This window comes from Arachis duranensis, chromosome 2 (genome assembly GCF_000817695.3).
Source record: "Arachis duranensis cultivar V14167 chromosome 2, aradu.V14167.gnm2.J7QH, whole genome shotgun sequence".
Lineage (NCBI taxonomy): Eukaryota > Viridiplantae > Streptophyta > Magnoliopsida > Fabales > Fabaceae > Arachis > Arachis duranensis.
In genome coordinates this window covers 83,676,068-83,691,210 of record NC_029773.3, presented here as the reverse complement: position 1 = coordinate 83,691,210, position 15,143 = coordinate 83,676,068, and the positions used below count along the sequence as shown (strand labels likewise).

Here is a 15,143-nt window from a genome sequence, read left to right as displayed (position 1 = left end):
TCCGTCCCACCCTCCACCCACCCACCACAACCACAATGAAAAAAAACCCTTGACGGGCTTTCCATACTTGAATTAAGTTCTTCCCACTTGTGAGTGGCATACCAGCAAATGTCCTGGTAGACAGATAACTTTTTCTTCCCTTAAGTCCAGTGTGGCTAGCTCACCTCCAGCCTACAAAGACCTAAGGATTTATCTGCAAAATATTGAAATCTCCAAATTTTCAAATAAATTTTCAAGCTACTAACCAGAATTGAAATAATTACCATTGAAATTGAAATAAAATCTGTCCTATGGTTATGAGCATGAGTTATGCATCTGTTTATAATATTTTTTTATACAGGACTAGCATAACTCCCAAACTTGTGGGAGTAACAAAACAAGAGTTTCTATTCTATATCAGTATATTGTGATTTAGTTCTAATCCAATTCCCTGATGCTCATACCTTACACCTTTATTACTTTTTATTTCTTTCTTTGAAGAAACCAAATCCGACGAGGAAGAGGATTTACCTTCCATGGAAAGCCTAGAAATCAGCAAAAAGGAACTTGTTAAGCAAATTTCATCCTACATGGGAGGTGATGAGGAAGACGATATTCCGGATATGGCTGAGTTTGAAGAAACTGATAACATTGTTACAGATCCTGTAAGTTGGGTATCAATTTCTAGGAAGCTAGATTGTTGTTTCCTAACTGTTATACATCTGTATTTGGACTGAAAAGTGAAGTTTTATTGAATCACATGAAAGAGAACAGAAATATGTATCGACTGTCATATGCAGATGTATTCTCATACTATGCTTGTTGTAAGAGTCTTTTTAGGCTGGTCTGACCTTGCAATATTTGTTGGAATTAAAATGATAGGTAGGCTGTAGGCAATTACAACCTGAATGTGAGCTCTAACTCAATTTTTTATTTTAATACTTTTGATTTTTTATTTGCATAAATTGTAATAGTAATATATTATTTCAAATAATTCTCCACTAGTTTACTTATTTTTTATTAACTATATACTTTCATTGTTTACTTGTTTAGTACTGATTTAAGAAATATGATTGTCATTATTTACTCTTCAGTCTACATATCTAGTGGCTCATGAACCTGATGATGATAATATTCTACGAACCCGAACTTACGACATCAGTATCACGTAAGATGAGTTTCAAACTTAACAGTGTAACTTTTCATTATTGCCATTTTGTTCCTGAACAAACTGCTACTTTTGATATCAGAGAAGACTGGGTATCTTTTCCTGACATATCGCACAAGTGCTAAGATTTTCCTGAACGAACTGTTGGAGGATATTTATTCCTGACATATTTGTACTTCTCCTATTTTCTTTGTTGTATCTTGTTCTTTCAGTCAGATAGAAAGGACTATTTTGTATTTGAAACAGTCTTTAGACAATAATTTGAATAGTTCTATTGCAGGTATGATAAATATTATCAAACACCTCGAGTATGGCTTACCGGGTATGATGAGGTTTGTTTTCCACGATCTTTTTTTAACTATATATATTCATTCACTTTTGTCAGTCTATAAGCCTACGATGAACCTACCTGGACAACTAATGTTTGCTTATTTTAAGTAGTGGATATAAATGATGTGAATATCCCGAACTGGGGGCTCAGGGGGTGGGTTGATAACAGTTCCTTAATCTTTTTTCATTTTTATACCTTGGAAACTTAGTTCACTGGTTTATGATCCCATCTTTCCATCTTGCAGTCAAGGATGCTTTTGCAACAAGAACTTGTCCTTGAAGATGTTAGTCAGGACCATGCTCGCAAAACGGTGAGATATGACATGAATTGTTTATGTGAAAGATATTTTATCAAAATTCAATACGATGTTTATTGTTGGATGAATCATTTTGAGGTATAGATCATAGTTACATGCTTAAAGGGTAAAACTATTAAGCTTAATACTTCCTATGTTTTTAACCCCTCTATTTATCAATTTATAGTTTGCTAAACTTAAGTTAATACGTTATTGTTCTAACATGAAATATATACAGGTAACAATTGAGGACCACCCTCACTTGCCTGGTAAGCATGCATCTATTCATCCATGTCGACATGGAGCAGTGATGAAGAAAATCATTGATGTTTTGATGTCACGTGGGGTTGAGCCAGAAGTTGACAAGTAAACCCTTTCTGTCCAAGATATTATTGCTTTCATAGAAACGTAATTAAAATCTTCCACATGGTGATATAAACTGGATTTTTCTTTTAATAAATCTAAAGCAACATTGTCTGTAATTGTTTACAACATCCATACAAATATTGTTTCCTCATTAGCTTCACAATTTTTTATTTATTGCTTATGTAATTACCGGCTTTCAGGTGATGGAATATTTGATTATGGAATCTGCCTAAAGATTGTTTGTAGCATATAGTCAAGCATGCATCTGTTTTTTGTTCAATAGTCATTCACCCCTTTCCTAGTTTCCGTGGTTAATTATATTATGTTCCTCGAGATAGGGGCAACTTTATATGCTTGAGATGCCATATTGGATTCCAACATGTATGCTTGTGCCTGTTAATTTTACTTCAACCACTCCGTACGACTTGAATTCCCATAAATAATGACTTGTTTTTAGGATAATCACATTTTATTCCTTGGAGTGGCATAACTAAATATAAGTAATGTATTTGTGTAGGTACCTGTTCTTATTCTTGAAGTTTATGGCCTCTGTAATTCCAACTATTGAGTATGATTACACAATGGACTTTGATCTTGGTAGCTCCAGCAACAACTGACTAAGGTAACTGATTTTTATTTATTTTCCTTAGTATCATAACATGGCTTTTTTCTTTCATTCTTATATTCTTTTTTTTTTTTTTCAGATGGTAGCATTCAAGTATAACTGGGGAATATACTCCATTGTTGATTTCCTATTGGATCCAATGCAGAAACACTCGGTCCTTTTATCTTGTTTTGTTGGTTTGTTGCGCATGTATTCAGATTGCGAATAAACCTTGCTGTTGTTGCCAAGTGTACATGTCATGTAAATTAAAGCCACGTTAGTGTGGTTTGGTTACGGTCTTTGTACATACTAGTGTATGTTCCCGTACCCTGTACGGGATAATACATAAAATTATATAAAAAATTTTATTAAAAAATTAAATAATATATATATTAATTATTATTATAAATATTTTATAAAGTTATAATTAAAATCAAACTCTCAGAATTTTAATATTAAAATATTAAAAATAATTAGTATTTGTCTTAATTAATTTAAATTTGTTAAGTGATTATCTCACTCGTCCGCTTAAATAACTATTAGAAGTTAGAATCTCGCCTTGTGTATATAGCAATCTATTGGCTAGCGATAAACTCTTAATAAATGGGGTATTAATACGTGGTTAGACTTGGTAGGAGTTTCCAAATACGTGGGTACTCGACCCTTCCATACCCAGATGAAGAGAGTAACAACTTGACCCGAGTTAGGCCATATTTTGTTCAAGACAGGGTATGGTCGGGTATAGGGTGTAACCGCCCTGGATATATACATATATACACTTTTTAGGAATTAGAATTTGTCTCACATCACAGATTCAGTGATTCATAACTTCAATCTATACTCTATAGCCACGCAAGATAAATTCATACATCCTTACCCAGAATCTTCTTTTTCTCGGCTTCTTCACCAAAAATCGCATAACTCCCATAATTGTTATTGCTGAGTCCATCGCCGCCTACCCTTTCACAACTCCCATCTTCCTTCACAGTCAGAAACAGACCCACATTTAATATAAAAGGGCATTTCCCCCCACAATTTTTTTAAAAAAATTAATACTTATATACATATATACCATTTATTATATTATATTTGTCTCAAAATAAAATATAAATAGTTCTTTTGTATTTTATATTAAAAAATATTTTTTTAACTTAACACATAATAATAATTGTATTGTTAAATTTGATTTAGTATAAAATAAAAATAAATAAACTCAAAAAATAGTGATAATTAATTTCATTATATTAGTTAATTAAATAATTGTTTAAAAAAATATATAAAAAATAATATTTAATCATGTTAAAAATAAAAAAAAAGTCTTTATAAATATTTTTTTGTTATTTTAAATATTATACTATGGGTATGAAATTATATTTTTATTATTTTAAATATTATAATAATGATTGTGTGTATATTTCTAGTTCTTATCAATATGTATTAGATTGTTCTAATTTTAAAATTTGAATATATCTAAACAAATTTAGATTGGTCAAGTGATCAACTTAGTCGTTCGCTTAAGTAAGTCTTGAGGGTTTGAATTCCGTCTCGTATGTATAGCAACTCGTTGCTGGCCAATTGTAGATTCTTAAATGAAATTCAAATTCATGACAGATTAGTCCTTAATTTGTTGGGTATCATGGGACGCAAAAAAATATCTATACCTAAATTTTATTATATTTTTGCCCCCGTTACTAACTTTTTCTGGGTTCGTCACTATTCACAGCTCGTCATCATCGCTGCTCATCCCGTTACCGTTGTTGTTGAGCCCGTCGCCACCTTTCTCCTGCCGAGTCCCTTCCCTCCCTCCCCCCTCTCTCTCCCTCTCCCTCCCTCATTGTGATTCTGTTAAGTCATTCTCTTCTTCTTCTACAGACTCATCACTTAGTCACCGTCGAGACGTTGCCGTTGCAGTTTCATCTGAGTCTGTCACCGAATAAATTTAAGTTGAAAATAGACATGCATGAGATCATTTTTGTATGTAATTTCTGAATTTTCTCATCCAAATTTGATCTATGTGGTTGAGTATTTTAGTATGGGATCATCGTGGTTTTATTGCGACACTAATGTGATAAAAGTTTCGGTAATTTCATAACTAATATATGAGATAGACTAAATTATTAAAGTAATAAGAGAAATAACATTCAGATTTACGCGTAAAATTTATAAGAAGTGATTATCTCGGAAAAAATATATATTTATAACCTAAGTAGAAGATTGTTAGGAAATTATTATTTCTTAATATATTTATGGACAATACATATATTAATTATAATCGCAAATTAAGTAATTTCACATTAAATGACTTATATAACAGTTATTTCATTTATTGTCATAAATGTTGAATTAAATAAGTCATTATTACTTTGATTTGGATAAATGAGATTAAAATCATAGATACTATTTTATTTGAGTTTTAGGGTTTAATGAGTGTCACACTCAAATATAAATAATGACTTCAGAATTTTGGTTTCCAACACATCAAACTCGCTTTCATAGCTCTTTTTCCACAATAAAATTGTGATTCAGCCCTATTAAAAATACAGAAAGTTTTAGTTGACGAAGATCAAAGAACCACAAGATAATTATAATTAATTTAAATATTAAAATTATATTAATACATTAATAAAAATATATTATTATAATAAAAAGTTGCAAGAATTAAAATAACTGAAATTTATTAATTTTTATTAGTTAAATTAGCATAAAATAAGAAAGAGATGATTATTCAAATTAAATAAATTAAAAAATATTACTGAACAAAGTAAATGTCACAATAATTATATTACTAATTGAAAAAAAATCAATTTAATCAATTTAAATTTTTATTGAATATAGACGATTAAAGATCATCAATGAATTAAAATAAATAGGATATAATATATTAAAGAACAATTTTGGTAGTATAAATAATAAAATTAAATTATTATATACAATTTTTATTTTTTATCTTATTATGATTGAAGTTAACATTAATGATAAAAAAACTAATTTTAAATAGTCCCAATTTGTATTTTACAACATAATTAAAGCACAATTCATAATTTTTTATTTTATGATTAATAAATATTTTTAAAATTTTTTGTTAAATCTTCTGTATTTTATGATTGATAATTTTTTTCTACAAAACACAAATTTATGATAAATTATTACAATCATAATTAATTAAAAAATCAAGAAAAAATTATAAAAAAATCAAATAAAAGATAAAAATTGAGTGAAAATTTATTTTGAAACAAAAAATTTGTTAATTGTGCTAGAAATTCTAAAAATTTGTATCTTATTATATAATCAATTTTATTACTCACTCTAACTTTATTATGCATTTATTGTATCTAAAAAAGTATATAATGTTACACTTATTTTAAAAAAGATGAAACTCTTCAAATACACGGTATAATATATAATTTAAGAATAATAAAATAAAAATATTTAGAATTTTATAATAGTATTTGAAATTTTCAATGATGATAATACAAAGTGTTTAAATCGACCAAATGAATTCAATAGTTATCCTTTGTTCATGTTATTTAAATTTGAATTTTAAAATTTAATTTGTATCTTTTTTTCCTTAATATAAATTATTTTTATAAAAAATAGAGAAAAAAATTTATTAGACCAAAAAAATATCCTATAATAAAATTATTATAAGGACATTTATAATTAGAGAAGAAAATAATAAAAGTATTAATAATAATTAAGAAAAAGAAACGAAGTTTGTATTAAAGAATGTTAGAAAAAAAATAAAGTTCATATTAATAATAATAATGCTGAAGAATGATGTTGCTGTTTTAGACTTCTAATCTTCGTCTTTTGGCCATCTTTTTTTTCTTTTCTTTGCTTTTTTTTTAAAAAATTATCAAGTCATAAAAAAATAAAAAATAATTCAAGAAAATGAAAACAGTAAGATCAATAGTAACTATACAAATCAAAATACATAGGAGAAAAACAAACTATTATAGGATAGAATTAACATGAATATATTTCATCATTAAATAAACAAAGTTAACGCACAACAAAAATAAGAAGAGATAGTAGTATTTATTGAAGAGGGGAAAAACAAATATAATTAAAATTCGTACATTCAAAATGTGTTTGAACTTTGAAAAATGAGATGAGAAATGAGAATATACAGACACTTGTCTTTAATGAATCTGTTTACACCATTCAACTCAATGTTCTTTAGCTTTCTGTTTTCTTCTCTTCTATTTTATATGAATTTATCAGTACCAAATATACATCACATAAAGTATTTTTTAATTCTATCATAATCCATATATTATCTTTGCTAAACAAAATATGAAAGGAAAAAAAGACGGTAAATAAATTGAAGTTATTATTATTTAAAGAGAAAAGGATAGTTTAGTATTTTTGTATTTTAAATTAATTAAGATATAAATGAAAGATAATGTTAATTTACAAAAGTTAAATTAAAATTAACTCAAACATTGATATTTAAATTATAAAAAAATTGATTTTCATATTTTATAAAATATCATACTGAAGGTAATTGTAAATATGACGCTACTTAAAATTAAATAAAATAACACAGATAAACCAAATAAAAAAATAAAAATAACTTAATCTTATATAAAATTCACCTATAAAATTCTATACCAAAAAATGAATTTAATTTTAATATATTAATAATATAAAATATTTTATATAATCATTCAATTCAATTAGATTTATCTATTTAGATCATTATTATTAAAAAATAAATTTAAAATACTGATCGACATACAATTACTTTAAATTAAGCAACAATTATCAATACTATATAAGAGACACACTATTCCACTAAGAGTGATTGTCATAAGAAATAATTTTTTAATTTTCTATACTAATATTGAAAAGTTTATATAATACTATATAATAATATTATCATTATTAAACAATACTATATGATATCAAAACAAAAAAATCACCGTGCTAATATAATATTATCAATATTATATAAATCATCTTTATATTATTTTTTTGTGCGTATATAATATTTAATTAACACATTAAAATATATAATATTTCATTAATATATATATAATATAAAGTGATTTACAAATTATTTTATTGAATATTATAAATTAGAGTGATTTATAAATTATTATTAATTCATATATAATGTATAATTAAATTTAATAAATTTAATTAGAATAAACAATAAATTATTTATTTTATTTCAGGTTTTATAAATGAATAAATTAATTAACTAATATAACAAATTACAATTAATGTAGTAAAATTAATCAAATAATATATATTATAATAAATTATATTGATATTTAAATATCTAATCAAATTAATTAGCTGATATAATTAAGTTATAGTAATAAATTATATTGAATGAGTTAAAATAATTAAATCGGGAAACACTCTTCGAAATATGCCACATCAGTTCCTTCCATCATTAAGTGTAGAAATTCAATTTTTATATAATAGAATAGATATAGCTGACTCTATATCACTCTATAATGAAATATATGGCAGCCAATGCTTATCGTTACGTTCCCCCTAACTTCTATTTTAAAAAATTCATAGATTTCATTAAGATAACAAGAGTTACAATTAGGACCACTTGAGTCGGCAGTAATAGAAGAAATGAGATTTTCCAACAAAAATTAACCTAGAGAGAATGATAATCAAATAGAAGTCACTACTCACTTGTGTGTAAATTACACTTAAAATGTGCGGCGAAATTTGTAGATGATTTTGCTTAGTCGCTTGTGCTCTTTATGGATAGGAAATTGAGTGTTAAATGAAGATCAAAATGTGTCACGTTACATGGTTTTTAAAAGCGAATCACTTCCTTAATGTTGAGCTTGTTAAGCTATTATGTACGTTTTTGTAGTGAAATGTTGTTTAGAAGAAATTCATGTAACGAAGGAGTATCTAATTCCTAAATTCAAGATGAAATTGATATAATATTAGATATAAAGGTGCATAAGAATGAAGTTAGTCAATCTTATTATATCATAAAGATATTAAAAAAGTTTAATTATTTCAGAATTCAATACACCATATGATCCTAATTTTAAATTAGAAGAAAACATAGAAAGACCTATAGCACAATTAGAATATGCTAGTGCTATAGAAAGTCTAATGTATACAATGCATTATTGTACCAAATCTAATATAATATTTGTTGTGTATAAATTATTAAGGTTTACAGAATAACCTAGCAATCAACGTTGAAAAGCTATAACAAGAGTTTTTGGTTATTTCAAGAAAATTATAAACTTGGATTACATTATAGTGATTATCCCACAATTTCAAAAGCTTATTCCGACAGCTGGATTACAAATTTTAGTGATAACAAATAATGGATTTTCATCCTAGGTGATGGAGCTATAAGTAGGGACTCAAATAAACAAACATGTATTACACATTATACTATAGAGGTTGAGTTTGTAACTTTATCAGCTATAGGTAAAGAAGCGGAATGATTAAGAAATTTGTTATATGATATAAAGTTGTGGCCACAACAGATGACAACCATTTCAATCTTTTGTGATAGTGAATCAACCTTGTCTCGAGCATATAATAAGGTTTATAATAAAAAGCCTAGACATATATGTTTGAGACATGAGTTTGTGAGGCAACTAATAGATGATGGTCTAATTACCATCACTTGTGTAAGATCTCAAAGAAATTTAGCTGACCCTTCAACTAAAGATTTATCAAGGAATAAATTCAAAGAGACTACTGCTAAAATAGGATTAAAACCTATTGTTGTTAAATGATGAGAACCTAACCTTATTCTAGTAGACTACTATTTTCAAGGTTTAATGGGTAATAACAAGTTATTTAGCAACCGGAGTACTAAGGTATAAGATTTAGTGATATTTACAATAAATTAGGAGAGTGAGTTAAAACTGTTAATGAAATGATAATATTAAAGGATTTTACCTATATGAATATAGGAGTGATGCCGCTCTAATCGAGAATTTTAGAGGTTTTATTCTTGTAAATATTTATGAAATCATGATGAGTATAAGGTCATATATGTGCTTAAAATTATAAACTTTTGAACTTGAAAATATATAAGTAATGTGTGTGATTTTTGGTACTAACATATGAAGTATATGTTTAATCGATTAGACACCTATTACTTCGTTAGAATTTTAAAATTTATACTAAAAAATGTTTAATTTTAATGATACATTCTTTATGCATATATTTATATGACATTTAAATTTTATAAATAATAAAAAATTAAAAAATATTTACAAATTTATAATATTATTATTTTTAATAATAATAAAGTGATTAACTGTTATTAACCGTTTAGCATGGTATAAATAATAACGGTAATACTTTTTGTATTAAATCATTGTATTATTTGACAAAAGGATATTTTGTGTGTTTCATAAAGAAAAAAAATATGTACATTAATAAGATATATTTATTAAATTTAGAACCCATTGAAAAAGTCACAACTATTTACAAGCTGAGAAACTAATGTAAATTTGACATATGAACAGAAGTTGGCTAAAAAGAATTGTCATTTGACTCCCTAATAAAAGCAAATCAAGTAACTGAAGGATAAATTTGTTGAAACTGTGAAGAACTGAGGAGGAATTTCCTTTTTTTTTTTCTTTTTTTGTACACTCCATTATTTTTATTTTGGGTCTTGAGTTATGCCCCCACACCCTGTAACCCAACCCACATACCCACTCGAATAATCTTTGGAATTCCCATGAAGCTCGCGAAATTCAAATTGTAAAGAACCCTCCATCGAGATTTCAAAATAAACCACAAAAGTGACAAAACATAAAGAACTCTATATAACAATAATTGATGCTCCAATCTCCTTCGGTGGTTACTTTTCGAAAATAGTGTATGACAGGTTTTTAAAATTTATAACACTTGCATTTGATAAAATTACGTTAAAAATCATTTTTAATAAATATAAGTACTATAATTATGTTTGATAAAATAATTTTTAAAAATTTTAAAAATTTTAATAAACATATTTATAATAAAAAATAATTTTTTTAAACTTTTTAAAATTTTATATAATATTTTAAAATAAAATAATTATAAAATAAACAATTCATAATAAACATAAACATAATAAATAAATTTTTTATATAAATAAAATTATATATCTATATTTATATATATATGTTGTTGTTATAATTTTGATTAATATTCATTAAATTGGTGTAAAAAAATTTTATGATTGGTTTTCATAAACCAAGTCTCCTTCTTCATGTTTTAAAAAATAGAGAAAAACAAATATTTACTAAAAAATACAAAAATAACGCACAAAAAATAATATAAATAGATAGAAGTTCATACCTAATACGTGATAGAGATGTATTTGTGTTGAAATTATGAAGATTAGGTTAAAAAATAAAAAATATATGAAGATTGTGTTAGAATGTGTGAAGGTTAGATTGAGAAATTAGAAATATACGAGGATTCCAATGATAATATAATAGAAAAAAATATGTGTGAAAAAATAAATAAAATTTAGTGTTAATAACTAATAATGGTAATTTTGAATATTTATTATATTAGATTTTTTTTAATTTTGATAAACATAAGTAAACTTTAAAAAGCTCTTTTTTAAGTGTTTTCAAAAATACCCCTAACTTTTAAAAGACACAAGTACAAACACTTGGACTTTTTAATTTACCAAACATAAAATGAGGTTCAAAAATTTTTACCAAACCCAGCTTAAATTACACATAACAAAGTTAAACCCTAAAATAGTCCCTGATATTCACAAAATGCACTGATTTGGTCCCTGACTTCTCAATTGCATTATTTATGTCCTCGAGATTGAAAAAAATACACCTAGTTGGTCCCTTCCCCCTTTTTCGTCCAAACTCCTTCCCGGTGGCAGTGATGTGGCAATTTTTTGCCATGCTGGACATCCCAACGGTTACATGACGTGGCTACCGAAAGTTTGTAACCCAATGTGGTCCCTAAACCCCTTTTTAACCCTAACTGCTGATGGAGTAGGGTACTTCTTCCCTGTTCGTTTGCTTCGTCGTTGCTATGCTGGGTGGAACGATGGTTGGACGTGCAAATGAGGGAGATGGGAGTTCTATTCGATCGATGACAAGGGCGCCAAGTCACATCAGAGTTTCACGAGTGCCAGAGCTTTCGATAGCCATGGAGTGTAATGAATTTGTGCATGGTGAAAATGATTTAGTTTCGTAGTCGTAGTAGAGGTAAGAGTTAAGCATCTTGTTTGTTTGTTTGTTGTTAAATGTGTTTGTTTGGCTGCTGAGAAAATTGAAGCAGAAAAAAAAAGAAAAGAAAAATGAGTTTTGATTCTTTTGGGGGTGATTGTTTCTATAGTTAACTAGTTATAGCCTTATAGGCCATGAGTTGACTTCACCAACTTTTTGTTGGTCTTTGGTTATGCAGGTGCTGGTTCTTCTTGTTTGAATCCCAGTTTTGGCTCATTCTTCTTCTAAAAAAAATTGGATGCACATAACCTTTAATTTTGATAAACACAAGTACAAACACTTGGACTTTTTAATTTACCAAACATAAAATGAGGTTCAAAAAATTTTACCAAACCCAGCTTAAATTACACATAACAAAGTTAAACCCTAAAGTAGTCCCTGAGATTCACAAAATGCACCGATTTGGTCTCTGACTTCTCAATTGCACTTTTTGTGTCCTCGAGATTGAAAAAAATGCACCTAGTTGGTCCCTTCCCCTTTTTTCGTCCAAACTCCTTCCCGGTGGCAGTGATGTGGCAATTTTTTGCCATGCTGGACATCCCAACGGTTACATGATGTGGCTACCGAAAGTTTGTAACCCAATGTGGTCCCTAAGCCCCTTTTTAACCCTAACTGCTGATGGAGTAGGGTACTTCTTCCCTGTTCGTTTGCTTCGTCGTTGCTGTGCTGGGTGGAACGATGGTTCGACGTGCAAATGAGGGAGACGGGAGTTCTATTCGATCGATGACAAGGACACCAAGTCACATCAAAGTCTCACGAGTGCCAGAGCTTTCGATAGCCATGGAGTGTAATGAATTTGTGCATGGTGAAAATGATTTGGTTTCGTAGTCATAGTAGAAGTAAGTGTTAAGCATCTTGTTTATTTGTTTGTTGTTAAATGTGTTTGTTTGGCTGCTGAGAAAATTGAAGCAGGAAAAAAAAAAAGAAAAATGAGTTTTGATTCTTTTGGGGGGTGATTGTTTCTATAGTTAACTAGTTATAGTTTTATAGGTCATGAGTTGACTTCACCAACTTTTTGTTGGTCTTTGGTTATGCAGGTGCTAGTTCTTCTTGCTTGAATTCCAGTTTTGGCTCATTCTTCTTCTAAAGAAAAATTGGATGCACATAACACCGAAGATTGCACTCTTGATCTCCTTACAGTGATTCTTGATTGTGACAGTACGACTCTATACGTTTACTTTCTCATAGTTTTGTGTTCGAGGAAACAAGCTATGTTTGTTTTCTTGCTAATTGGTACAATAGGGCCACAATCAAGAAAAGAGCTGGTTTGAGGATTAAATAAGTCGGGAGAGGTTCATACATAGGAAGCTAGGTGTTTTGTGTTTATGTCTGTCTGTGTGCTTTGAATATTCAACTTGTTATTTGGATTGTGATTTTTGTACATTTTTTCTCAAAAGTATTAACAAAAAGAGAATATAGAACAAATGAAAGCCACTTCTATTCATCAGTTGTTGAAGGGCTTTTGTGATGGTACACAGTAGAAGTATGCTGTTTTTTGGAAACTTAACTACCGTTTTCTCATGTAAGTTCTGTGGCTATTTGTTGTGCTGCCTTTTGTGTTTGTTTGTGCTGAAATGAGTAGAATTATCTTTTTATGTGGTAGTTTCTCAATAAGTTAAGTTCACAGTTTTCAACTTATTATGAGTTAGTGGATGCTTCTAGAAGAATTGACCATGTTGTTGATGACTCACCATTTCCTTATGTTATTTGCTTATGTGGACTAACGTTACTTTAAAAGGGGTTAAACCTTGAATTATTAATTAAATTTTGTTTGGTCTGCTCCTTTTGCTACTTGTTGGTACAATTTGAACTTTGGATCTCATGCATGCATGCTGCTCAAGCCCCTTTTTTTTCCCGATGAGGTATATTCTTCAAGTGGTGAAAATATTGATCGAATAGAATAGAACTCAAGTCTCCCTCATTTGCACGTCCAACCATCGTAAGAAGAAGAAGAAGAAGTGGTACGCTACTCCATCAGCAATTAGGATTAAAAAGGGACTCAGGGACCATATTGGGTTACAAACTTTCGATAGCCACGTCATGTAACCGTTGGGATGTCCAGCATGGCAAAAAATTGCCACATCACTGCCGCCGGGAAGGAGTTTGGACGGAAAAGAAGGAAAGGACCAACTAGGTGCATTTTTTCCAATCTTGAAGACATAAATAGTGTATTTAGGAAGTCAGGGACCAAATTGATACATTTTGTGAATCTCATAAACTACTTTGGGGTTTAACTCTTCCTACCCTGAAGCTGTACTCCAGTGAAGTTGTTCGGTCACCCCTTAGAACGGAAAGCCCAATAAAGATAAATTCCTCCACGAGTATCTTTTCTACCAATTTTCTACTGGAAATATCCATCATTGTCTTTAAGCTGTGATTTGAATTTTGAAGGGAAAAATAATACAAAAACTTTAGATTTTGGTTTTTCCTGTTTTTTTAGATAATCTTTCTTATCCTTTTTTGTCTGCAGCTCAAATGACAACAAGCAATTTTTTTCATTAGTTTTCCAAAATTGCCTCCACGTAATAAATTACCAATTTTACAATATTAATATCTGTTAGACTTAATTAACCAACTTGGGTTGGTCGAGTGGATAGAGTTCAGATACTAATCTTTTATTGGTGAATCTAGCAATAGAAAATCAAAAGTGTACGTTTAATTAGAGTTAAAAATTTTTATTATTGTTAATTAAAAAATTTATTAGTTTTATTATATTTTAAAAGAGTATTATCATCCAAACTTTATAACAATTAAGTGTGAAAACAAATATTTTTCTAAAAAAATATTTTAATTGTAAATTGAAACCATCTTCTTGTACCCAACACTTCATATTTTAAAAAATCCAAAAGATGAAAAAAAAATAATAATAAAGGCACATGGGGAATTTATCTTTTGTCACAATAGAAAAATAATTTTATTTTTTTTTTCGGTCAAATTGAAAAATAATTTCTTAAAAAATAAATTTTGACGTGTACTGGTAAAAGATATTTATTTGGGCCTAAGATGACTCTTTGGGCCATATTTTTTTATAAGCAAAGTCAAATATTTATTTAGCCCATAATGTTTTGGATAAAAAGACTGTACTAAACCCAAATCACAACCTCTGTTCTGTTTTTTTGAAATGAGTCGCAACACTTTTTTTCCGACACAAGTCACAACATCGTTTAATACAGTGAGTTAGGTTACGCCTATAAGAAACA

At 28.4% G+C, this 15,143-nt stretch overlaps 1 protein-coding gene across 1 annotated transcript in view; it reads left to right on the top strand.

Moving 5' to 3' along the window:
* Positions 1 to 8,252, top strand: part of LOC107475428 (autophagy-related protein 3) — an 18,323-nt gene extending 10,071 nt beyond the window's left edge. Inside the window, exons 5-12 of the mRNA XM_016095059.3 lie at positions 481 to 644; positions 1,074 to 1,147; positions 1,428 to 1,479; positions 1,723 to 1,788; positions 2,012 to 2,139; positions 2,657 to 2,761; positions 2,844 to 3,055; positions 8,185 to 8,252. Coding sequence (XP_015950545.1) covers positions 481 to 644; positions 1,074 to 1,147; positions 1,428 to 1,479; positions 1,723 to 1,788; positions 2,012 to 2,139; positions 2,657 to 2,756 — 584 coding nt within the window. The 3' untranslated portion in view covers positions 2,757 to 2,761; positions 2,844 to 3,055; positions 8,185 to 8,252. The remainder of the gene's footprint in view (positions 1 to 480; positions 645 to 1,073; positions 1,148 to 1,427; positions 1,480 to 1,722; positions 1,789 to 2,011; positions 2,140 to 2,656; positions 2,762 to 2,843; positions 3,056 to 8,184) is intronic.
* The last annotated feature ends 6,891 nt before the right edge of the window (positions 8,253 to 15,143 follow it).